Below are 24786 nucleotides of genomic sequence, written 5' to 3' on the forward strand. Positions count from 1 at the left end.
GGCTTCCCCTGGGCTGTGGGGGCCTGCGGGAGTCAGCGTCCCCTGGGGCGCCATCGGATCCCTTCTCCAGACCACACTCGGTTCCTGTCAGGGGCCTTCCATGGAGCACTTGATTGAGAAGCTGTCAGATGACATGTTACACAGAGAATGTTGAATGCTACCTTTGGAGTCACACCATCACTTGCCCAGGGGCAGACCTTGGGGAACCTCAGCTTGCCAGAGGCCTAGGGCGGAAAAGCTGGGGTTCATTGCCGCAGCCTCACCATGATCCAACCTATAACTGTCGCCAGGAGGTTAGCCCAAATTCAAGCTGCTTCTGGCAATGACTGCTGTCCACAGCAGGGTGGGGCACCCCATGCTCTGCTCTGAGCAGGACCGCTTGATTCATGGGAGGTCCAGAGCACTTACCAGCCAGTGCTAGAAGGGGGTGACCAGGACGGGGGGGCTCTGGAGGCCAGGGCCTGGGAGGGACCCCTAGGGATGCTGAGCTGGAGGAAGAAGAGTCCTGATCTGGTCTTTAGAGGTGATTGAGTAATGAAAGGCTATGTCACCCGTGGTGCCCAGCATGGGAGGTCAGACCAGACCACGGCCCTGGGGTGTGGACTTAATGCTGCTGACAGCCCTGGTCCAGGCCAACTCTCCCACCAGGCCCCAGCTCCTGGTTCTTGCACCACTAGAATTGCCTTGCAAACCCCCTCCTTGCTGGATTCTTTCTGAATTGATCAGGGGACAGCGGAGGCTTCTTCCAGGCCCTCACCCAGTCTTAACCATAGCACATAACCCTCGCAGGCCCCTGCCTGGCAGCCAGAAGAGTGCACTTTCCCCCTCCCCGCTCTGCCCCAGTGTGTGACCTCACCGGCGGCAGCTGTGGGCAGGTCTCACAGGTGCAATTGGCAGGAGCACCCATGGCCACGTGGGTGCCTTTGCAGGCTTCCTTCAAACACTCATTCAGCAAACACTGACTGGGGGGGTCTGTTCTGAGCCGGCACTGTGTTAGGCCCCCTTATACAGATGTGTGGCATGCCTGGTCCCCACAAACAGCTCCATCTGCAGCTCTCTATGAGCAGCGCCATGCAGCTGAGCGCTGACTATGATGATCCCCTTAGGGGAAGCCCTGCCAGTTCCCATGCCCTTCCTCTGACGCTCTTACCTTCAGGAGGTGCTGTTCAATGGGCAAGGATCCCTGCAAGAGACAGACATGAGGGCTCAGAAGGGGTATGGGGACTTAGGGCACCAGGTGAAGCCTTGGGAAGCCACGTGGCATCTAGGCTTCTCCCAGCCTCGGAAGAGGGAGGGAAGAGGGACCCCCACTGAGGCTAAGGGTGCTGGCGTGGCAAACTCAGCCCCGAGAAGAGTAGGGGAGGCAGTGGGCGATGAGATCTGGCCAGTACCTACCAGTTCTGCAGTCAGCCCGGGCTGTCCCGGCAAACCGTTGTGCCCGGGCACCCCCTGCAGCCAAGAAGAGACACGGGTGAGTGGACACCTCTCTCTGGCCTGCAGGTCCCTCTGATTCATTCTCACCGTCACTGCCCCTTCCCTTCATCCTGCAGAGCTGAGAGCCTGGGCTGGCACAAAGCTGATGTCTATTCTTAGCTCGAAAGTCTCCAGACGGTTTGTAGGGGTAGCTGAGGTAGGCCCAGAGCGGGACCCCGACCCCAATAAAACCAGTCCAAAATAGTTCTTCCCCTACATGTGAGGGGCAGAGGGTCTTCTGTGTAATAAATAACTATGGTTTCTTTTTGTGCTAAGTACTTTTCCTATATTTTCTCATTTAGTCACCACAATTGTTTCAATGTGCTGGGTGTTATCTCCAGCTTAAAGACAAGATGAAGAACTCAGAGGGGCAAGTATCTTGCCAAAGGTCACAGCACAAGCCAGGCACAGAGGCGAGACGCAGACTGAGGACCATTGACTTCAACCCCCCTCTTAACGACTATTTCAGCATCACTCCTCAAAAGGCATCTCCCAGAACGCTCATGCACACGCAGGGTGGAGGCTGGAAGTCAGGCCCATCCAGGCGCAGATCCTAACTGACCACCTGCACAATTTTTGGCAGGTTGCTTGGGAGGGGAAAAAAAATCTCTGCCTCCGATTCCTTTTCTGTAAAACAGGGATAGTTTACAGGGAGGCGTAAAGGAGATCACGGCTATAAGGAGCTTCGTACAGAGCCTGGCACCTGCGATGCTCACGTTAACTGTTTGCGACCCAGACTCTGTTCCCCTTACAGACACACAATGCACATTTGCATATTAAATACTCCATGGAGGCTGGGCGTGTGTTAGGTTTTAAATCCCCAGTGCCCTGGCGGAGGCATGCATCAACTATGTGCAGCATGAATGCACCACTGCTCCCCCGCCCCGCCACGGGGTTTCCTTCGTCTACTCTGACAGCCGGTCTCCCTTCAAGTCGTAGCGCCCAGCAATAGAACCTGTCACCCTCCCTGGCAGCCCACCTGATTTCAGGCCAGGCTCCACCAGGCCTGAGTCAGACCTAGAGTCAGTCTCCCCAGGCCCCTCCTGCACCCCACGTGCCGTCACCCAGCCCTGCTCATTCCAAGCCCTCAGTGAATTAAGAAGGTAAAGTGTTTAGAATAGCACCCGACACAGGGAAACCACCTTGACCGTGTTCATTCTAATTATGCCCCTAAAGTATCATTCACCCCTGCTCCCTTCTTCATTGCCCGTGTGTCCGTTCAAGCCTGAGACTGAGTTTCTTGTCCTGCCCTTCCAGCACCACACCTCCCACTTGGTTCTACTGTAGACTGAAGAGCTACCTACGCACCGTCTTCTAGCTATAGAACCGCACATTTCTTAATGTCTGTAGGAATGGATGTCATTAGTGGAGCCGGGATGCTGTGTATCTCTGAGTCTGTTCCTGTACCTGAAGAGAATTACTGCTGGGATCTCTCTTCCTTGGAAGGACTGCAGACCACCAGGCACCGGGACCTGCACTCAGCCTAGCATGGGGCAGGTGCCCGCTGGCAGCAGCCTCGGCTTGGTCTCCAGCACTGGTGCCAGACGGGGACTCTGGTGCCTGGGACCAGACTTGGTGGCAGTCATTCTTTCTGCCTCGTTCCCCCAGCATGTCTTGGCCAGGTTCACATGACATCAGCGTGAGCTTGTTAATGGGTCACTTTGAAATGACTCTCACGCTTCTCCTGGCAAACCGCAAACCCCCTGCAGACTGATTCCTGTTTCCTGGCCATGCGGCAGGAAGCCTGGACACTTGGTAAAGGTGAGGCTGGCCTGTGGGGGACCCACAGTTGGCTCTAATTCTGAGCTTTCAAAGAGACAGAGAACTGGAATCCTGACAGAGGCTCCCATCAGCAAAGGGGGTCCCCAGAGTCAATTCTCAGGCCAGGGTGGAGGCAGGTATATCATAAATCGTCAGGGCAGAGGGAGTAGTTTGTAAAAACCTTCCACGCAATTATCCTTTGCTTTTTCAGATCAGACTCACTCTTTCAAGAGCTGGGAGCCAGACATGCAGAAGCCACTGTCTGTGCCTCCTAAGGCCTCTGAGAAGTGTGGCCTGGCATGCAAGCCTGGGGGAGCCGCCCTGCAGGGCAGTGGAGGTCAGACAAAAGTGCCCTGCTTGGGAAAGACCCAGTCCAGCACTGCCAATTCCTAGCCAATGACTTCAGACAATGACTTCACCTCCCAGAGCCTCAGTGTGTCCAGCTGTGACACACTGCCCTCCTATTGGAGTTGATGGAAGGCCCAGATGAATGCGAGAGAACGGATGGAAAATCCTAACAGTGGTTGTCATAAAGATGGCTAATGTCTGCTGCGTGTTTACTATGTATCAGGCAAGGTGCTATACATTTAGCAGGTTTTAACTTGTTTAACGATACTCACAAAAGCCCCATGAGGTAGGTTCGGTAATTATTTCCCCTTGACAGACGAAGGGACTGAGACACGGAGAGGCTAAGTGACACGCCCAGCATCACGAAGCTGACACATAGCAGACCCGGGATTCAAAGTCAGGCTGCCTGGTTCTGGACCCACACTCTAATCACGATGCCACGTGGATCTCACGATGCCGCCTGCTCCTCTCCCCCACTGCGTGGCCTCCTTCCTGCTCCCCAAACACGGCAGGCACGTCCCCACCCCCGGGCCTTTGCACCTGCTGCTTTGTCTGTCAGGAATATTCTCTTTTGCAGGCTCACTCCTCATTTCCTTTGAGTCTTTTTATTTTTCCTTTTTCTCTTTTTTTCCTTTAGGTCTTGATTCAAACGTTCCCTTCTTTTCAACACTTTTCTCAAATATCTGCCCTGGGCTCCTCCCATTTCCTACCTTCACTCCCTGTTTTAGGTCTCTCATCAGGATGTATCACTTTCTGACTTACTAAATTTTATTTCTTTCTCTGGCTTATCATCTGTCTCTCCTACTACAATGCAAGCTCCCAGAGAGCAGAGATCTCTTTCTGTCCACTGCTGTATTGCTGGCACCTAAAACAGTGCTTGGAAAGTGGTAGATGTGCAAAAATATTTATTGCATGAATGAATGTTCAATGCTGCTCCAAAATGGTGAGCTCTGTACCAGTGTCAAGGATTGTTAACTGACCTAGATTCTGGGTTCCTGCCAACTGACCAAGGCCCGAGCTTGGCACGGGTGTCAGTGGGATGCCTGAGCTACACTCAACAGGACATGCCTCAGAAAGGAGCTGGGAGTACACACAGCCTGCCCTCAGGGACCAGTGGGCCCTGGGAACCACTCTGGGAAGCAGGAGACAAGGAGTGAGAAATGATATGTACGGGTGTTGGAGCCGGGGAGCGGCACACTTGGGGTCAAGCACAGAGCATGCGCCCTGCCGCCCTGCCCTCCCTTCGCTCTCCCTCTTTACCTGCAGCCCAGGCATTCCAGGAGGGCCTGGTGGTCCAGGAACACCCGGAGGACCCTGAGGGAGAGAAGAAATCATCAGACCCGGAAGAAAGTTCCGCCCCATCACTGGGGGCAGCGGTGTTAGGACGGGCAAGCCTCGGGGTGCTGGCGGATGGAAGGAGACACAGAGGAGACAAGCGACACACCTGCGGGCCCGGCTGCCAGGAGCTGCCCATCCAAAGTCCCGGAGCACCCTGGGTGGGAGTGGGGGTCGCAAAAGAAGGGCAGAGGTTATAGGCAACGTCCACACCAAGCGCAGGGCTGCGTGGGGAGGCAGCTGGCCAGGGCATGGGGGCCCGTGCATCATGGGCACGAGGCAGAAAGCCAGGCCTCTCCCCCAGGTTCGGGGGGAAGGCTCTTGGCACCACTTACCGGCATGCCAGAGAAGATGGGGTCCCCTCGGGAAGGGCAGGAGCACTCCCCCGGCTCGCCCTGAAAAGAGAAGAGCCTTTGTCAGTGGCAGAGGGGCAAGGATGGAGTACCCTCTGGAAACTGACAGCTGGGAGGTAGGGTGGGCTCTAGAGATGGAGAGGGCAGGGTTTAAATCCAGGATCTGCCTCTTATGACTATGCCCTTGAGTAATCTGTTCAACGTCTCTGAACCTCGGTCTTCTCATCTGTACAATGGGGATAATAATGCCCAATAGCATAGACTGTCATGAGGATGGACTGGATGAACGTATACAGAGTTCCTGCCACAGGCCAAGCACTCAGCAAACAACAGCTCTTCCTATTCCTGCCTTATCAGCTTCATCACCATCTGCAACGGCACAGGTTTTCAGCCTTGTTCCCCTTGGCCCGGCCCGCCTTCCACGCCCTTCTCTCCTGGCCCCTCACGTCCCTGTCCTCTCACTAGTTCTTCTGAACTCAGCTCCTTCCCCTGTCCTGTGACTCAGCACTCATCTGAAAATGCAGTGCCCACTGTAGGGAGACTTGGAGCTCTCTGGGTCTCCTAGGAACCTGGTTGAGCCCTGGGCTGGCAACCAGGTGAGGTGGGAAGTGTTTGGGGCCCCCTGCAACCTGGAACCAAGGAGCTGGTAGGTGGCAAGAAGACCAGGATGGCTCCTCAGCACTCATCCTCCAGTCCAGGGTCACGACCAAGTGCAGAGGATCCCCCGAGTGGCAGGGTTCTGGGGGCTGCTAATTTCCCCGGAGGTACTGGTCATATGGGACTTACCTTCTCTCCCTGTGATCCCTTCTCACCCTGCAGGGAAGAAACACAGGTGGGTGAGGAGATAGGCGTGCAGAATCAAGGCCAGTGGTGGCTTCCTGCTGCCCTGACACGCAGCACTCACCGGCATCCCTCTGGCTCCTGGAAGTCCATTCTGTCCTTGCTGCCCATCAGGGCCCTGCAGGGAGAGAGCCCAGGGTCAGCAGGCGGGGCTGGACAGCAGCCAGCCAGCTGGCCTGCTTGGAGGGGATGGTAACAGGACAAACGGAAGCCACACCGGGCTCCCTGGAACCCACATCTCAGTGCCCAAGTCCAGAGGAGGAGACTGAGGCCCACCAGGCGAGGAGAGGGGGAAGGAGGGAGACTGGCATTGCTCGAGTGCTTTCGGGGGTCAGACTCCGGGCCAAGTGCCTGTCAGAGGGCGGTGGACGGAACCCCCCTGCTCCCAGCCCTCCAGGATGGTATCGTTCCACTTCACAGGGGAGGAAGTGAAAGTCGCTCAGTCATGTCTGACTCTTTGCAACCCCACGGACTATACAGTCCACGGAATCCTCCAGGCCAGAACACTGGAGTGGGGAGCCTTTCCCTTCTCCAGGGGATCTTCCCAACTCAGGGATCAAACCCAGGGCTCCCGCATTGCAGGCGGATTCTTTACCAGCTGAGCCACAGGGAAGCCCACAGCGGGGGAAACTAAGGCTTGACGAGATTTTCTAATAAGCCCAAGAGGACGACTGCACCCCGGCCCGCGCTCTGTCCCAAGGCCCCTGCTCTATCCTCTCTCTCCTCAGTGCTTGAGACTCAGTCTCTCCATCAGAGAAGGTCTCTCAGTTGACTTAAGAAGGAGATAGGAACTTCAGCTCTTATTAAAGGGAATTAAAGGCTCCGAGAGGCTTTCGGGTGCTGCAGGTCACGCAGCTAGGGACTGTGGAGCCTCACGGATGGGATTCAGCTTGAGGGAAGCTCTGGAGAGACCAGCCAGGGCACATGCTGACAGCTGCTCTCCTGCCGGACAGGCCACCTTCCCACATGGGACTCAGAGCTCCCTGAGGACCTGGGCCTCCTTCACCTTCACATCTGCCTTTACTGGGGGCAGGGGAGGGGGTGTGCTCCTTGGCTCAGGCGGGGACCATGATGACCCAGGCTGACAGTGGGGACTTGGGCAAGGCCGTAGCCCCCTCATGAGGAATCCATCAGTGATTGCCAAACTGGGTCTGGACTTTCTCTAGGGATTGATAAAGATAGAAAAGATATGGTTCACTGAGCTATTTTCAACATTACCAAAAGCCTAAGAAAAATTATACATTTGCCCACGACCTGGCACCGCACCGGCTGGCTGCAAGGCAGCATTTCTTTGATTCAAGCTAGAATTATATATCATCTTGAAAATTCTAGTGGGTTCATGTGGAGCTGAAGCTAGCTATTATATAGGTCTTTGATGAATAAAAACGAGGAAATGCGCTTATTATTACCTAATCTGTGCAATTTGTTCAATAGATACATCTTTCAGAATATGGGAATCATCGGTGGGACAGTAATCAAGGGAGGTCCTCGAGGGTAATGAGACTGAAAGTCTTGCTGGTCTAGACAGAGCTGTGCTGGCCAGCACGGTAGCCAATAGCCACATGTGGCTACTTACATTTAAAATAATTAAAACTAAATTAAATGTAAAATTTCGTTCTTCAGTCACGCTAGCTATATTTTGAGTGCTCAAGAGCCACATGGGGCTGGTGGCTACATCAGGCAGGGCAGAGAGTTCTATTGGGCAGCACTGTTTTAGATCATCCCGAATGACTTGAAGTTTTGAAGTGGGGTGGCGGGGCTGAACATATGGGCTTTGAGTCAGACAGAACTGGGTTCAAGTCCTGACTCTGTCTCCGCACTCACAGGCCTTCATTTTCCTCATCTGTGAAATGGGAATAACCATAGCTATTCCCTTACAGGGCTGTTGTGAGGATTAAGTTAAACTCTGTTTGTTTTAGCACGGGCCTCAGCACGGTCACTGCTCAAAAACTGGTGGTGATCAATACTGTCATTCTTCAGGGATTCCCCCCAAACAGTGTGGTCTTCCTACTCCCACTCTGGGCTGAGCTGAGGCCTCTTGCCTCCCATCCCCCATGCTGCCGGGACGGGCAAGGTCAGCCCCATGCCCTCTTCCTGGCACCAATGCCCTTAGTCCCAGCAACATCCCCAGTGTGGAGTACAGAAGGGGCCCTTACCGGAGGCCCAGAGACACTGGTGCCAGGTGGTCCCACAGGCCCAGTGGCTCCTTTCACTCCTGGAGATCCCTGTGGAAGAGACGGTACCAAGGTTGCAGGGCCCGAGTTTGAAGCTCGCGACAATCCAGCAGGTGAGACCAGGCCTTGGGTAGCCGTCTGATGAGTCTCCCTCAGTTCCCATGTCCCCTGTGCCCATGGCCAGGACATTCTGAAGCGTCACTAGTCTAGAGCCCAAGGAGGCAGAGGCTCACCTTGGCACCCTTCTCTCCAGCAGGGCCAGGTGGTCCCCGAGGGCCTGGAAGCCCCTGCAGATGGAAGCACACTTAGTTATCTCTATCCTCGGGTGGCCACTTCCCCAGTCAGGCTCCTCCAAGGCCCGAGGCAGACGTACCTGAATGCCAGGCAAACCCTGGGCTCCAGGCTCCCCCTGCAAGTCAGAAAAAGGCAGCCTGGGTCATAGCTGCCCAAGCCACCCTGCCCCACTGGCAGACCTGGTCTGGGGTGGGGTATCTGCCAGGCCAAACTCATGAGGGCTCCACAAGGAGACTCGGAGGGTCAAAGAGGGGCAGGGGGTCCAAACCAAAGTCCCAGAGAGAAGCGACAGCAGGCCAGGGTTGTGCCCTGGAGCCTCTGGGGGCGGGAAGGGGGCTGAGGTTTGGAGGGGCAGATGGGAGTAAGCAGTTGGCTAAGTAAGTGTTCATTGGAAGGACTGATACTGAAGCTGAAACTTTAATACTTAGGCCACCTGATGCGAAGAACTGACTCATTTGAAAAGACCCCACTGCTGGGAAAGATTGAAGGCAGGAGGAGAAGGGGACAAGAGAGGATGAGATGGTTGGGTGGCATCACCAACTCAATGGGACATGAGTCTGAGTAAGCTCCGGGAGTTGGTGATGGACAGGGAAGCCTGGTGTGCTGCAGTCCATGGGGTCGCAAAGAGTCGGACCCGACTGAGCAACTGAACTGAACTGAGAGTAAGTGCTGGGAAGCAAGTAGGCAAAGGGAAGGCTGGAGGCTCACCTGGGGCCCCTGGACTCCCACTCCTGGAGGGCCGGGCTCTCCCTAAATAGGCAGAAGAACAAGTTTGAGCTTGAGATTCCGTCTTCATCTTTCACCCCCGCCCCAGCCCCTCCTCCTCCTCCGCCTCCCCCTGCTCGGCGCCCCGATCTCCCTTCCCCCCTCCAGGCCCACTTGCCCCCAGTATCTCCCCACCCCCACAGAGCTGCAGCCCAGGCCCCCCACACTCACACATACCTGTATGCCCTTCAGTCCTGGGGGTCCTTGAACTCCTGGTAGACCAGGCTGGCCCTAAAAGACACAGGTGAGCCAGGGCTCCCACCGAGGCAAGGGGGCAGGAGGGAGAGAAAGAAGGCCCAGGGAGGGAAGGACGAGAAGGCAGGTAGCCAGAACTCACCGGTTTACCAGGCCGGCCCACGCCTTCTGGCCCAGGATCTCCTTTCGGGCCTGGCTTCCCAGGCAGCCCTGCTCTGTCTGTCAGCGCCCCCTGCAGGCCGGGGCAGGCGGTGCAGCCGTCACCCTGGTCAGAGATGGGCACCCGTGAGCCAGGCCCGGCAGCCAAGCTGGGAGCAGGCATTGGAAACAGGGGTCCTTGTGCCCTTTGGAGAGCTCCACCCCTCCGACCCCTCCTCAGCCCAGGATATCAATATTGGCCCCTGACACTCCTGGGTCTCCTCCCCTGCCTTGGAGAAGAGCCGAGGGGCCTCCACCAGGTGACGCCAGCATCTCATGAGGGTCACGGCCTGACCCCAAAGTCCTTCCCCTCATCAGCTCTCAGCCTGATCTTCTTGTGCTCGTGGGACAATCTGCCCCCTGCCTGACTGACCTTTTCTCCTTTTGGCCCCACAGGGCCCCGAACCCCTGGCTCTCCCGACAGTCCTGGCCGCCCCGTGGTGCCTGGTGTTCCAGGGTCTCCAGGATTCCCAGCATCACCCTGTAAGGAGTAAGGTTCAAGGAAGGCAGGGATGACCCAGCTTGGGGCATGGTGGCCTCTAGGGACCTACAGGAACTCAGAGCCCTTCACGGGGGTTGGGGGCTGGGCAGGGAGTGGAGAGTGGGCACAGCACAATTCAGGAATAGGAGGTGGGGATGGCATCTGAGAGAAGGCAGTGCCCACCCGTGCCCACCGAGTTTTCTCTCACCTTTTGCCCCTTCAGTCCACGTTCTCCGGCCTTGCCCTGAGGAGAAAGCATTTCCAGCATCCGTTCCCTCATACTAGACACCCTTACGTGTCTGGGAGTGTGTTAGATGGGAGGAAAAGACAACACACCAGACAAACCAAAACCTCTGCTCTCCTTCCAGTGAATTTGTGTAGATTAAGAAAAGAGCCTTGAGTCAGACTTCCTGCCTGGGTGACCCTGGCAAGCTGCTTAACCTCTCTGTGCCTCAGTTTCTTTATCTATCAAATGGGGATGATAAAAAGAGCACGGCCTTCTATCCCACAGAGTCCTTGTGAGATTAGACAAGTTGATATACATGAAGCTGCGAATGGCCCAGGATACACACTATGGTCGCATCCACTGCTATGAGTATAAAGCAGTAACAATAATAATCGCCCCAGTGGGAATTATCATCCTTATTTTTTGGTAATTATCATTCTTGAATGCCTGTGGTGTGCCACCAGGTGCTTCACACACGTCGTTCCTAGACTTTACAGCAACACTATTTGTAGGAAACAGACGCAGAGAAGGGAAGTAACTGGCTCAAGTCAAAGGGCTTGTAAAAGGCAGAGGTGGGCTTTGAACCCAGGTCTGTCAGGTCTCAGGTTGGTGGTCTTTCTGCACACTTGGCCATGCTGTGTCCCAGGACGAAGGGCAGAGGTCCGTCAGGCGAGCTCCCTCTGGGGACAGAGGCACTAGCCCCTCCACACTCCCACCTACGCCCCCACCCCAATGCACCAGGAGCCTAGAGACCCAGGCAGCCCTGCCTGTATCCCACCTCCACGAGCCCCAGAACTTGCCTGTTTTCCTGGCAGACCGAAACCTGGAGGCCCGGGCTCCCCCTTCTCTCCGCGGGGCCCCGGCAAGGCCACCACATGGCTGTCCTCATCCTGATGCTCGGTCAGGGCTCTGCATGGCTCACAGGGCTCCCCCTGCCAAGCAAGGACACAGGGTTGAGGGGACCCCAGCCCAGGCTTGGAATCTGGGGCTGGGAATGTAGCTGGGCCTGACCTAGCACCCAGACTGGGCAGGGGCATTGTGGAAAACCAGGTTATAAAAGGAGGCGGAGCCAAGCCTCAGGAGTTCTGCACATCCTGGTAAGGGTTCCGATGTTACTCTCAGGCAGTGGGCAGCCTGGGAGGGTTTGAAGAAGAGCAGGAGGAGTGTGTTTGGGATGCTCACCTTCTCCCCTTTGATGCCTGTGGGTCCCGCAGGCCCTGGCAGCCCCTGTGTGATGAGAAGCCTGTGTGACGCCCGGCATCTGCCCGGGCCCTGCTGGGGCCTATGGTCTGTCCGCCTCCCACCTTGTCCTGCCCCCTCGAGCTGTTGTCATCCAAAGCTCACTTACCGGACTGCCGGCTGGCCCTACCTCCCCGAAATTACCCTGAAAGCAAAGCAGAGAACACAGGGTCAAGCTGGGGAGGCACACAAGTGTTAGGTCATTCCAAAACCCCAAGCCACAAGAGTAGCCCCTGGGGACCCCTAACCACCCCCACTCCCATTTCCTGGCTAGGAAACAGACCCAGCGAGCAAAGGGATGGCCTCCAAGGTCCTCAGGGGAGACTGTGGCCAGCCTGTTTCTGTCCTCAGGTGCAGGCTGCAGAATCCCAGACCCACCCTCAGCCCTGGCCCAGCACACAAAGATCAGGAATTCGTTCATCCAACAGTCACTCGCTGGACGCCTGGACGCGCTGTGCACTGGGCAAGGTGCCGGTCAGTAGCAGAGAACAGCACAGACAAACACGTCTGTGGAGCTGACACCCTTGTGGGAGACACCAAGAGCTTTTAAATAATTGTAACTTGATGGCCAGGAGTGCTCTGAAGGAAGTAAACAGGGTGGGGAGAGAAAGTGGGCAGGGCAGGCCGTTTTAGACAAGATGGTCAGAGAACTGTTTATTATTATATTCCGACAATTACTGTCAGAAAGAGGAGACTAAGGCCCGGTCAATGAAAGAGCAGGGGGAGAAGAGAGGAAAAGCCTTCCAGACAGTGGGAGCCACGAGGACAAAATCTAAGAGGTGGGAACGTTCTTGACATATTCCGGAAAGGAAGGAGGGCGGCACATCTACAGCACAGGAAACAGGGAGAGAAGAACCAGATGAACCTGCAGAGGTGGGCAGGGCTGGGCGTCCAGGGTCTCGTTAGGCACAACCGGCCTTTGAGACAATGTGCAGTTCCAGAAGGATCTTCAGCAGGGAAACAGTGTAACTTGAGTGTATGTTTGTTTTAACAAAGCCACAATAGCTACTGGGTGAAAAGGTTGAAGAGCTGCAGTGGCTGCAGACAGGTGAGCTAAAGGGCTGCCACCTCCATCCAAGCAGGAGACTGTGGGACCAAGACGATGTGCAACCGTGGAGGTGAGCCAAGAAGCGGGAGAGAGAGGATCAGGAGAGACCTGTCAGATGGAGGAGATGAGGTGGAGACGGGTTTGGGGTTTGAGGAGGCTTGAAGAACTGGGAATATGCCACTTATGGAGATCAGGAGGACTGGAAGAGGAAACAAGTGAGGGTGCAAAGCTCCATCTGAGAAATCTGCCTGGTAGAGAGGAGTCTGAACATATATTCCAGGGTTTCTCACACTTGAACCCTCGTACACCCAGCGAACCCCTCACTGGAGTAGCTGCTTTATCATTTGTCTCTAACACAACCACAAACACATGCATTCACAGGGCACTGAAATTGAGTGACCCAGCCGAGCAGCAAGACTATAGACCCTGGAGCCAGGTTCCCTGTGCTCAAATCCCAGGTCTGCACCCGAACACCCACGTGACTTTGGGCAATTTACTTGGTCTTTTTGGACCTCTGTTTCCTCATCCACAAAATGGGAAGAATGAAGTACCTACCCCATGAGGTTTTGGGAGGACGAAACAAGTCAATGCATCTATAAGCCTTTGGAATGCTACTTGGCACAAAGTAAGTGGTAAAGAAGGGCTGTTATTATTATTTTATGAAGGTACTGAATTGTTTTGGATCATTAATAAATTAAAAATACAATACTAAAGGAACTCTCTTGGAGAACATGTGGGCTCTCAGAAATAAATTCTTTGACTCCAGTCTGCAAGACGTTGATGAATTTATTTCTCTGGATTTACAGTTTGCTCTCTTGTCTATGTTGTCCCTAGGCCCCACCCAGGGGCTCCCTCGCCTTCCTCCTTGGCAAGAATATCCCAGTTTTCCTGACATCTAACCAGATCTCACCTTCTCTCCTTTCAGCCCTGTTGGCCCTGGGGCCCCAGCTTTCCCCTGAAAAAAAAAAAATCAAGTCACAGTCACTGTGTGCCCCCTACTCCCATCCCTCTAAGATTCCATGAGTCCCAGTGTCCACCCAGAAAGAGAAAGGCCAGCTCAGAACTACAAATCCCACAACCCCATGGTGGTTGGACTACAGCTGTTGCACAGATTGGCACTCAGAGGTTCTAAGAGGGAGTCCTGGGGAGATGCAGGGGTGAAGGAAGACACTGGGCTATAGGCCTGGGATGCCTACCTCAGGGCCTCTCTCCTGGCCTCTGCCTTGCTTGAGACACTTGGCCTAAGGAGCCAGGGAGGCTACCAGTGTGGCAAAGATGGGCTGCCCTGGCCCGGCTGGGGGAAGCAGCAACTTACCGGAAGGCCTGGCAAACCGAGGCCAGGAAGGCCCGCATCTCCTTTGGCACCTGCAGAAGGCCTGAGATGCTGGGCCGCTATGGCAAAGCTGCAGGACGAGCAGGACTCCCCCTGGGGAAGGAAGAGAAGGGATCAGAAAGGCTCGCAGTGGTCAGAGGGGGGCAGCCAGAGGAGGGGGTCCCTCACCTTCTCTCCTTTGAGGCCTTGGATGCCAGGGTCTCCCTGCAGGGAGAAAAGGTTTATGGGCTGAGAGACTGGGTATGTTGGGGCACCCCAAATTTCCCAGCCATCTATGAGGACAGCAATGTCACATACCACAAACCCTTCAAACAGCCAGGAGTCCCAGGGCGTTCAAGGTCAGCATCCCAGAGTTGGGGCTCATCAACCCACGTGACAGACAGAGAGGAAAGAAGGCCAGGCTAACCTACCCCACTGGAAAGTGCCTATACATACCCGATCACCTTTTTGTCCGACAGCTCCCAGACCCTCCTGAAAAAAAGCATCTGTGAGGGAGTGGAAGACACAGTCCAAGCCAGGACCCTAACCACCCCTGCCCACTCCTTTCTTCCACCCTCAACCAGCATCCAATCCCAGGAGGAGGGCACAGCCTCACTCACTATAAGAGCTGGCTCCACCCCAGCATGCCCAAAAGGCATCTTAAGCCTTGGCTTAAAGAACCCTCTTTGGTTGCTATGGAGACCTGGGGCAGCCTTCTAGGCCAGCCCTAAACTCTATGGTTCAGTCCCCACCCCCATGGAACTAAGATCCTAGACTCTCTGCTCACGAGGTCTCTATGGCCATGAGAAATTTCCAGCCCCTCTGCCCAACTCCTCTCCATGATTATGCCCCCAGGTTTTTTGATGGAGTCCCGCAGGCCACCCTAGGCACTCACCCTGGCTGGTGCAGGATCACCTGGTTCTCCCTTGGGTCCTGGCTTTCCAGGGAGCCCCACAAAGTTCTGGAACCCTTCAGGCAGTGTTGGGCACACTTCACAGGGGTCACCCTAGCAGAAGGGAAAGACCATGAGCAGACAGGGCGGGGCTGAAACCCTGGGGAAGACAAGGGGTGAGCCAGGCAAGTGGGCAGCAGGAGTAGAGGGTGCTTTCTGTTCACCTGACTCATTCACTCAGAGTACAGTTCCTGGACATCAAAAACTACCTCCTCACAACAAGCCATAAGAAATCATTGTGTCCCATTTAGGGGTGTGGAAACTTGGGCTAAAAAGAGAAGCTAAGTGACTAATCATATGCATGTATGTAGCGGAGGTGGGATTTGAACCTGCCTGAGAATCCCAGGGATGGGGGAGCCTGGTGGGCTTCCGTCTGTGGGGTCACACAGAGTCGGACACGACTGAAGTGACTTAGCAGCAGCAGCAGCAGCATGTAACTCCAAAGCCAGGCCCTTTATTTAGTAGTCAAAGGCATGCCATTGGAAGGGGTGAGGGTCCCCCAAGGAAGGTCTCAGGTCCAGCACCCTTGATGCTCACCGTCACCTTCAGAGATAGGTTTGCCCTCCCACCCCACCCCGTTGCAACCAGGCCTGGGACTCACCTTCTCTCCCTTCAGCCCGGGCACCCCTGGTTTTCCCTGTTGGAGAAGTAGCAGGTGTTAGCCGTGGCAGAGAGGGCCCGAGGACAGAACCCCCTCCCTCTGGAGGCCTTGGTAGAGGAGGTCTGGGCATGGTGGGCAGCCGAGCTCCCACTGGGTCACTCACAGGTTTCCCGCCAGGACCTTCCTTTCCAGGCACCCCGGAGCTGCCCTGCAGTCAGAAGAAGGGTTAAGGGGAAGGGTGCTGGCCGTGGCCTCAGCCCATCCAGTCCTTCGCCCTCCAGGCCCCTCTGGATGGCAGGACAATCTTGCCAAATCTCTTGTCTCCTCTCGGTCAGTTTTGTCAACGAACACTCCCTTCCTGTTGCCTGTCCTTCTCCGTGTCTAACCCGAGTCCTTCTGCTTGCACAGGAAGGGGGATCACAAGGCCTCTGTGTGTCCCTGCCCCAGGGCAGCAGGTTGGGAGGTGACCTGAGTGAGCCCAGAGGAACCACAGCAGACAGACATTTCCAGGGCTCCTGCTCTTTGAGGCACAAGGCCCTCCCATGAGCTTGGGCCCTCCAGTCGGACCACTGTGGTCACTGACCAGACTTAGGCCTGTGAACCCAGGCCAAGGCCTTCATGTCAGCAAGCAATGGCATGGGGACACCGCCCACTGAGGGGCCCAGCCCCTAGCCCCTTCCCCGACACGCCTGCCGCCTCCCTCCCGCTGCCCCGGCCACCCTGGCCCCATTTTCCTCTCTCCTCTCCAAGCAGGGGGTTCCCACATGGGCCCCCACTCTTGTCCGTGCTTACCTTGTCTCCCTTGGGGCCTGGAGGGCCACCTGGGTCCCCCTGAGGGCAGAAACAGGGTGGGTCAGCCAGGAGCCTCCCATTACAGTGGGGTCCATTCTGGCTCTTTCCCCCAGCCCGGCCCCCTGGGACTCAGCCCCACCTCCCCCCCCCCGGCCAGGAGGGAGAAGGGTCTCTGAGGGGAAAACGGCAGGAGGGGCAAGGGGTACTCACCGGGGTCCCCGGAAGTCCTATCCCAGGGGGTCCAGGGAGGCCTGGGGGCCCGGGCTCTCCTGCCAGCCCCTCAGGCCCAACAAAGCCAGGGTCTCCCTAGCATAGACATAAGGTAGGTGTGAGAGACCCACCACCTCTGTTCCCCCTCACCTGCTCCTCCCCATCAGCTAGCCACAGCTCACCTTCTGCCCTTTGGGCCCTATGACACAGATCTCTCCTGGCCGGCCCTGTGGGCGGGGGGAGGTTGTGAGAATGGCTGAGGCCTGGCACCTCCCAGGACAGCAGCCCCACTGGGACATGGAAATGCCCACCCTCACTGCCCTGTCCCAAAGCCAGACTCCACCCAGTACCCCAAGGCCATCAGATGTCAACTCAGGACTTAGAGGTCAAGGGCTCCTGGACTGGGAGTCATGTTGCGCTAAGTCACTTCAGGTGTGTCTGACTCTTTGTGACCCCATGGACTGCAACCCACCAGGTTCCTCTGTCCATGAGATTCTCCAGGTAAGAATACTGCAGTGGGTTGCCATGCCCTCCTCCAGGGTATCTTCCCCACCCAGGGATCAAACCCACATCTCTTGTATTGACAGGCGGGTTCTTTACCCCTAGCGCCACCTGGGAAGCTGGGAGTCAATCAGGCCCTTTTCTGCCCCTTCCTGGGGCACAGCCCTCCCCTCCCTGGGTCTCCATTCTGTCTGAACAAGGGCAGTGGGTTGATTCCAAAGGTTACAGTTCAGCACTTCAAGACCACGTGCTGAGGACGTGGGGGTTGTGGGGGGAAGGGTCCCAGCACCGTACATCTCGGCCTGGCTTTCCCGGCGAGCCCTTCACACCTCCGTCTCCCTTCTCGCCTTTCTGGCCCTGAAGGAGGAAGAGGCAGAGTGATGGGGGCTGAGAGAACGGGCTGGAAGAACCGGAGCAGCTTCATCTGCTCCCTAGAGCCAGTCTCAGCCTCCCCAGAGATTAAATGGCTTCACAGGAGGGTGGACAACAGAAAGAACTGCCCATCTAGCCAGGCCACTCACTCAGGGAGTCTGTGGCTTTCCCTCCTGGTTTTGCTGGGACTGTGGACGAGGCAGGATGACTGGGAGGGTTGGGGGGTGCCACCCACTCTGGGCCCAATGACGTCATCCTCTGAGATGACTTTGGACACCTCCCTCCTCCTGTCTGTAGGGTTCACAGGTCTCCCTGGTACCCAGCCCCTCAGAATCCAGGCCCATTACCTTCTGGCCTGTGGAGCCAGGGAGTCCTGAAGGTCCCTGAGATGAGAAGGGGACACACAAGAGAGGTGAGGGAAGGACGGGGAGGCTGGCCTTGACCCCGCTGCCCTGCCCTAGCCCTGGTCGCATACTCACCAAGGCTCCCGACTCCCCCTTCTCTCCTTTCGGGCCTTCTGCACACTGAGCAGGGAGATAAGGTGTTGAGAGGGGCCCAGGGTCACCCCCCAGGGCTTGGAGGGCACAGCCCCCTTCCCCAGGAGTCACCCACATATTGGCCCTAAAGCAGACCTCTCCTCCAGGTCTTACCTGAAGCGGGGCATCCGGGGAGATTCTAACACAGTCATTGCCCTAGAAGTAGGAAGCAAGGAATCAGCCTCCTAGGGGAGCCACCCTAGACCTATTTTGAGAAGGAAGGGCCCAGGAATCCCATCGTCCCAGGTGCCCCTAGAAAATAGAGGTTTCTACACACTAATCCCTTGAAAGACCCTGGCCCTCCTCCTCTATTTAGACCAGGCTGCAGATTTCCAGCTAAGATGATGGGATGATGATGGCTCCCATTCCAGACCAACCCCAGGGCACACTGGGAAGATCCTACTGTGGGCACGGATGGAGCACTTACCCGGGCTCCCTTCTCTCCCTTGGGTCCTGATGGACCAGGCAGGCCCCGCTCACCTTTCCCTCCCTGTGGATGAGACCAAGACAGGGGCTGGGACCAGAGAAGCACATGAGAGCCTTGAAGAAGCTCTCCTCAGTCTGATCTTTTCCATGCATCCACCACACATGGGTGTGTAAATGAGTACAGCCAACCCAACCCCCAGCACCACGCACACAGCATATGGATCCCATACGCATTCATCCCCCTGTCCCTCCCACCCCAAAAGGCTATATTTGGTAAATCTATAGTCTCACGCAGAAAGCATCTCTTCCCCACACCCCTTTCCAAGCATGCTAGCTCACACCCAGGGGCTTAGGGACACACGTGCTTGGACACACACATGTGGAATGGCAGACACCCATAACGGTGAGTGTCAGGCTGCCCAAGTTCAAATCCTACCTCCACACCTTATAAGTACATGACTCAGGGTAAGTCATGCGACTTGTTTGAACCTCAGTTTCTTCATCAAGAAAATGGGATTCATGTCAGCACCTACCTCAAGGGGCTAAGGGGCTGTAATACGGAAGAAATGTAACCCTGCAGGTAAACTGCTCGGTGCCACCTAGCACGCACACAGAGGTGGCCCCAAGAATAACATGATTTATTCACGGGCACACCCAAGAGTGCAATCTCACATTCGCACACGCTGCCTAGCCCATCACCCACAGTTCTATGGTCTTGTCAGGCCCACAGGTATATGGGTTCACCCCCTGCACACGCAAACACGTGTCCAGAAATGCACAGTCACACACACACACACAATCACACCAGTCACACATGTGGGCATAGCTGGCTCTGAAATTAAATGACAGTACCTATGCCTGAGGTGGTTTAAGAAGGTCATACTGCTAATGGGCAACCCAGGGCCTGACGCACAATAGACCCTCAGATATGAGCAGTTCTTTACATCTTTACATTCACACGACCCCCTACTCCCTAACAAACACACACACACGCAAACATACATCTAATCAGCCCCACCTTATGCAGACTTGGGTGCATGCGTGCACACTAAGTCACTTCAGTCACGTCCAACTCTGTGAGGCCTAGAGGTGGGGAGCTGTAGCCTGTAGGGTGGTAGCCCACCGGGGCCATGGGATTCTCCAGGCAAGAACACTGGAGTGGATTGCCATGCCTCCCCAGGGCATCTTCCCAACATGCATCTCCTGCATTGGCAGCTGGACTCTTTACCACTAGCGCCACCTGGGAAGCCCAGGCAGGTTTGGGTAGCCCTGATATAAACACACAAGCCATGAGATGGGCTAGCACCACTGAAGAGGGCAGGGGTGTCCTATTCTCCATCTGGGACTCACCTGGGGACCAGAGGGACCAATTGTGACCTGAAAGGACAGAGGAGAGAGGACATAATTATCTTAGAGAGCAAGGGGAAACCAGGGGCCCAGAGAGGGCAAGCAGTTTAGTCAGGGTCACACAGGAGTGGCCGAGCCAACATACTGTATCCCAGCCCCTGCTCTGCCTCCCAGGCCAACCAGCATGCTGATTTTATATTCCAAAACTGTCAGATTTACAGAGGGGGTTTGACCCATCTTCTCTAACCTGCCTGGCTTTGGCTAGCTCCACCCCCTAGTTGCTAGGATAACATGGCTGCTCAGTTGCCATGGTAACCCCTGCATATCTGGGGATGATCAGCGTTACTGGATTTGGTGGGGGACAGGATGGAAAAAGGGGCAGGCAGCAGAGGGGTACTTCCTGACATCCCCGAAGGCCAGGGGCTTAGAGCTGAGGGGAGAGAGGGTTGTGTCCTTTGTGGATCAATGCAGAATGTCAACTCAGAATGTCAGGCTGTGGGAAAGTGGTGACTCATACTGCCCACGGAAGAGGCACAGTTGGGTACCAGCTGGGCTCACAGTGAGCCCCTTTCCCTTGTTCTTCTGGCCCCCCAGAGGGAGAATGGGCCAGGACCACCTGGAGAGGGATTAGAGGGGAGGCCCCAAGTCAACATGTGGCTTGGGGGGCCATGCTGCGCTGTGTCACCCTAAGCCAGCCCTTCCCTTTCTCTGTCTCTAGAATGACAATGGGAAGCCTTCCAAGCAAAGCAGGCCTGAGTCCCCGTGGGGAGTGCTGGGATCAGTACTGAGGCCCTGATCCTACAGGCTGCCACCCATTCCCCTTCTACCCTGGAGCCCAGTACATTGCCTAGATCACAGAGCATGAGACTCCCTTCCATGAGGCCCTGGCCTGGTGGGGCTGGGGGGTGAGGGTCAAGCCCGGCTCTGGGGGATGGGTGGGCAGAGTGTGAAAGTACACAGAGACCCCCTTGTCCTGAACCAAGAAGTTGCCAAGCCAACCTCCAGGCAGTGCCCACTCCCAGCCTCCTCCCGCCCCACCCAGCACACTCCCTCTTCACTCACGTTGCTCTCCCGGGCACCATGGGCACAGGGTGGGCACTGAAAGGGAAGAATGGACCTGGAGGTCAGGTCTGAGAGCACAGGACCAGTCTCCTGTACCCCACTGGCCCCCATACACACACCAGATGCACAGGTGTCTGGGTGGAGTTGAGGAGCATAAAGATCGAAATCCCATCAAATAGGCCGTGTCCCCCAACTCCCACCAACCCAGAGCCAAGCCGGGTCTCAGACAAGGAAACAAGCCCAGAGAGGGCCAGCAGTGAGCCCTGGACCACACAGCATACTGGAGCAGAGTGAGACCCCCAAATCCGGGGTCCCGTGGGCAAGGCCTGAGCTCTCTCCAAAACGCATGCGGCCATTGGCTGCCCACTCAACAGGAGTGCCCAGGGCTAAACACCCACTTCCTAAGGAGAAGCAGCAGACAGACAGAGCCCAGCATCAGGTCCCCAAGGAATGCTGGGAGCTGTGTGGTCATCCCACCCCAGGCCCAGCCTCCAGGGCCCCAAAGCCTTGTCCAAAGGGCTCAGGCTGGCACCCTTCCAACCAAGTTCTTTTCTCCAGTCTGGATGGGAGGCTTACCTCATCGGCTGCTGTCTCCTGGTGGGCCTGGGAAGAGGAGCGGGCATGAGAACGGGCGGGGGATGGAGGGGACAAAGCACGACTTCCAACACCCCTACCCAAGAGCCACCAGGAGAGGGTGCCCTGCACAGAGCCAGGTACTTTTCTGTCTCGCCCCCTTCATCTTTCCTTCTCAGAGCTGGCATCTTCAAGTCCTAAGCTCTGTCCAAGAGTGGGGGCAGGTGGGAAGAGCGTGGGCGGAGAGCCTCTTACTCTAGGGGTTTACAGAGGACATGGAGGGCAGACTGAGGACACCGTGGGCTCCTCCGCCCTCCGACTGTCTCTACCTTTGCTCCTTTTTCTGGCTTCTGGCTGATTCTTCCCGACAGCTGGGCATTCACCTGAGCAGAAAGAATAAGGGCCAAATCTTGAGAAGGAGACAGTTCTGGGGGCCCCTAGGCAGGGGCATGGACCCTAGGGACCCCCTCAGCCTGATATCTGGCAGCTCCCAGGGTATCGAGAGCCTGCTCAGACCCTTGGCACCCCCACAGTCCACCCCCCTTCTTTTCCCCCTACCCACGTGATGTCGGAGAAAACAAGACCATGAATCAATGGGATCCTGTGTTCCTAGAGCCAAAGGCTGGGCAAGATGCCTGGTGGGCAGGGAGGCTGCAGGGCCAGGGGTGGGGCTACGGGAGGAACTGGGTTTCCCTGCCACCCCCTAAAGAATCTGGGAGCAGGCAGGGCAGCTGGCCATGGTGCTGGGCATGGAACCAGCTTAGCATTGGCCCGGGTTGAGCCCAGAAGAATGAGTGAGCCCTAACGCAAGCAATGTGGCGTCTGGCCTCTGACCCTAGGTATCTGTGTCCTGGAGAAAATACCTTTGGGTGCCAGCCTGATCCTTCACTCATCAGGGTCTGGGATGGTACCAGTGAAGTTCTGGTTAGTGCCAGAGTTCGATAGGCACAATTCTCAATGCCAGCAAGCAGGCAGGCACAGGGTCATACAGTGGGCTGTCTCTCTGCCTCTCAAAATCCAGTAGGGGTAGGAAGCAAATAGGCAGGCCTTCCAGTGCCCTCCCTGCCCCGGCGCGCGTGACCAACTGACCCTGGAAGCAGGCTTTAGTCAGATTGGGGGAGGGACAGGACCACTCGAGCCTGTGCCCACGTCTGCCTACCCTGGCCACCCACCTTGCTGTTTTGGGGCTCCTCCAGGCAGAAGCAGCGGGTGTAGACCTTGCCCTCAGTCTGTGGATTGATCTCGATGAGCTCATTGTTCTGGGTGTCCCGGCGGGCCTTGGAGGTCTCTGGGGCACACTGTCCAGTGTAGGGGAAGGACTGGGGTCAGTACAGAAGGTGGGCCCCCACCTTTAACCCACTCAGCATCCTAACATGTCTAGGCATCGCCTTCCTGGCCCTTCTCCTCCAACACACTGTGCCCCAGGGCAGTGTCCCAGCCTCTCCCAGCTGGGCTGGGTCCAGGCCACTCACCCCTCCTGGTAAAATCTCACAGCAGCCCTCTTCTAGCACGAGCTCCGGGTCACAGTAGATGTGTGCCTGCTGAAGGTCAAACTGCAGGGGACACACAAGTGTCACTTCATTTTAGCAAACAGCTCTGTGTCCTGGCCCCCAAGGAGGCACAGAGATGGCTCCATCCCAGGGTTTGCCCTCAGAGGCTTTCCAGTCTGGCCTGGAAGACCATCAAGAATATAGTCACAAAATACAAAGCAAAACCATACATCCAAGATAGAGGGAGAGGCGGGAGAAACATTCGCTTCGGCCAGAGGAAGAGGGGAAGAGAAGGTTCCATTCAAGCTGAGCCGTGAGGACCAGTAGGTATTTGGCAGGTAGGTGTGCAAGGACAAGCATTCCAGGTGGAGGTAGCAGCATAGGCAAAGGCTGGAGGCGTGAAAGTATTAGGTGAGATCGATGGCCGGCATGGGATCAACCAGAGCCAAGGTGCATGGACAGACAGAGCAGAAGGTGATGCTGCAGACATTTTAGGGCCCAGGTCATGAAAGGCCTTGAATGCCAGGTTAATATGTTGAGGCTGCACCTGGAGGTCAATGGGGAAGCATAAGGGGATTCTGAGCCCTGGTGAGATACAGGTTCTGGGGAGCCCACTCAGGCTCCCAGAAAGTGGGAGCAGAGTCCAAGTTGACCTAGCACTCACCGAGACAGGTTTGCCCTGTTCAGCATCCAAGCCCAGAAAGACATGGCCCACAGGCTGTACGGATCGCCAGGGCCCCAGGGGCTGCGAGGAGGCTGACATGCAGTCCACGTGCACGGACGCCACTCGTTCGGCCACGCTCAGCACCAGCTTGTGCCAATGCAGGTCGAAGAGCTGGGGAACTGAGAAGATGCAGGACACGAAGTCACCATCCTGGCCCCGGGCCCGCAACTCCAGGCTCCGCTCTTGACCGTTGACTTCCAGGGAAATCTGTGGGGGCCGGGGGGAGGCAAGGACAGAGAATCAGAGCCCTGTGAGCCACAGCCTGGCAAAGGTAAGGGCCCTCCCACTCATTTCACAAGAGGCAAAACTGAGCCCACGAAGCGAGGAAAGCTGGCTGGGGTCACAGAGAAATGCCTTCTAAAAGAATGGGATAGGTGTGCTGCAGGTGGCCTCAAGGGTGGGCACTGGGGTGGAGCAGGGAGGCTCCAGAATCACAAGCTGGGACAGAAGCTGGGCTCAACTTGTACCGCTCGATACCCAAGAGCAACAGGGGTGAAGGAGCACGGCGCCAGGCTCACCTGCGGGTACCCATCTCCATCGGTCACTTGAAACAAATACCACGTGTTCCGGTGGGTGTGTTTCTTCATCAATAGTGTCAGCACCAGGGCAAACTCACCGGGGAGGCCCCGAGGGAACACGCGTCTGGGGGTAGAACAAGGAGGGTGCCCTGGGGCTCAGGTAAGAGACCATCCACTGCCCACCCTGGGCCCTCAGCACTGTTGAACCTACATGAGACATACACAGGCACACAACGTCCAATGGACACACATATACATATACACATCCATTCATTCTACAGACATTTCTTGAGGGCCTACTATGCGTCGGGGGTGGTCTGGTTGCCGCAGGTAACAGATGAAAAGACAGAGAAGAGGCCTGTCCTCAGGCAGCCTGCAAGTCTGATGGGATGATGGGAGAGGTAAAGCCACAAAACAAAGAATCCTCAGAATGACTGTTTTGCTCTTTCACGAGGATTCCAAGGAAACCAGGACGCCATGTGGAGCATGACCAGGTCTGGGGGAAGGGAAGAGATACTGAAAAAAGATGACTGGATTGAGCATGATTAGAGAATCAGGAAAGAAAGAGGAACATTCTGGAAGATGAGGCTGGAGAGGTAAGAAAAGGCCAGAACACTCAGGAACTTGTAGGAGCTTGGAC

At 56.2% G+C, this 24786-nt stretch overlaps 1 protein-coding gene across 4 annotated transcripts in view; it reads right to left on the bottom strand.

Moving 5' to 3' along the window:
* COL16A1 (collagen type XVI alpha 1 chain) overlaps positions 1-24786 on the bottom strand; it is a 51749-nt gene that overhangs the window by 22168 nt on the left and 4795 nt on the right. For 3 of the 4 annotated variants that reach the window (XM_055397857.2, XM_055397855.2, XM_055397856.2), the window contains exons 5-45: positions 24147-24270; positions 23569-23835; positions 22887-22967; positions 22587-22712; positions 21744-21797; positions 21418-21444; positions 20842-20877; positions 19783-19809; positions 18434-18496; positions 18121-18162; positions 17950-17994; positions 17818-17853; positions 17393-17455; positions 16780-16824; positions 16598-16693; positions 16388-16426; positions 15759-15803; positions 15596-15631; positions 14938-15048; positions 14499-14534; positions 14232-14267; positions 14046-14156; positions 13641-13685; positions 11792-11827; positions 11626-11670; positions 11244-11375; positions 10426-10461; positions 10110-10217; positions 9681-9803; positions 9521-9574; positions 9287-9328; positions 8658-8693; positions 8518-8571; positions 8267-8335; positions 6175-6228; positions 6057-6083; positions 5253-5312; positions 5027-5074; positions 4843-4896; positions 1396-1449; positions 1151-1183 (exon numbers count right to left, since the gene is read on the bottom strand). In XM_055397857.2, the coding sequence (XP_055253832.1) occupies positions 1151-1183; positions 1396-1449; positions 4843-4896; positions 5027-5074; positions 5253-5312; positions 6057-6083; positions 6175-6228; positions 8267-8335; positions 8518-8571; positions 8658-8693; positions 9287-9328; positions 9521-9574; positions 9681-9803; positions 10110-10217; positions 10426-10461; positions 11244-11375; positions 11626-11670; positions 11792-11827; positions 13641-13685; positions 14046-14156; positions 14232-14267; positions 14499-14534; positions 14938-15048; positions 15596-15631; positions 15759-15803; positions 16388-16426; positions 16598-16693; positions 16780-16824; positions 17393-17455; positions 17818-17853; positions 17950-17994; positions 18121-18162; positions 18434-18496; positions 19783-19809; positions 20842-20877; positions 21418-21444; positions 21744-21797; positions 22587-22712; positions 22887-22967; positions 23569-23835; positions 24147-24270 (2656 nt within the window). The remainder of the gene's footprint in view (positions 1-1150; positions 1184-1395; positions 1450-4842; positions 4897-5026; positions 5075-5252; positions 5313-6056; positions 6084-6174; positions 6229-8266; positions 8336-8517; positions 8572-8657; positions 8694-9286; positions 9329-9520; positions 9575-9680; positions 9804-10109; positions 10218-10425; positions 10462-11243; positions 11376-11625; positions 11671-11791; positions 11828-13640; positions 13686-14045; positions 14157-14231; positions 14268-14498; positions 14535-14937; positions 15049-15595; positions 15632-15758; positions 15804-16387; positions 16427-16597; positions 16694-16779; positions 16825-17392; positions 17456-17817; positions 17854-17949; positions 17995-18120; positions 18163-18433; positions 18497-19782; positions 19810-20841; positions 20878-21417; positions 21445-21743; positions 21798-22586; positions 22713-22886; positions 22968-23568; positions 23836-24146; positions 24271-24786) is intronic. The other variant, XM_055397858.2, reaches the window with a different exon arrangement.

Source organism: Moschus berezovskii, chromosome 2, assembly GCF_049115385.1.
Source record: "Moschus berezovskii isolate FMDL1 chromosome 2, NW_MosBer_1.0, whole genome shotgun sequence".
In the NCBI taxonomy this organism is placed as follows: domain Eukaryota; kingdom Metazoa; phylum Chordata; class Mammalia; order Artiodactyla; family Moschidae; genus Moschus; species Moschus berezovskii.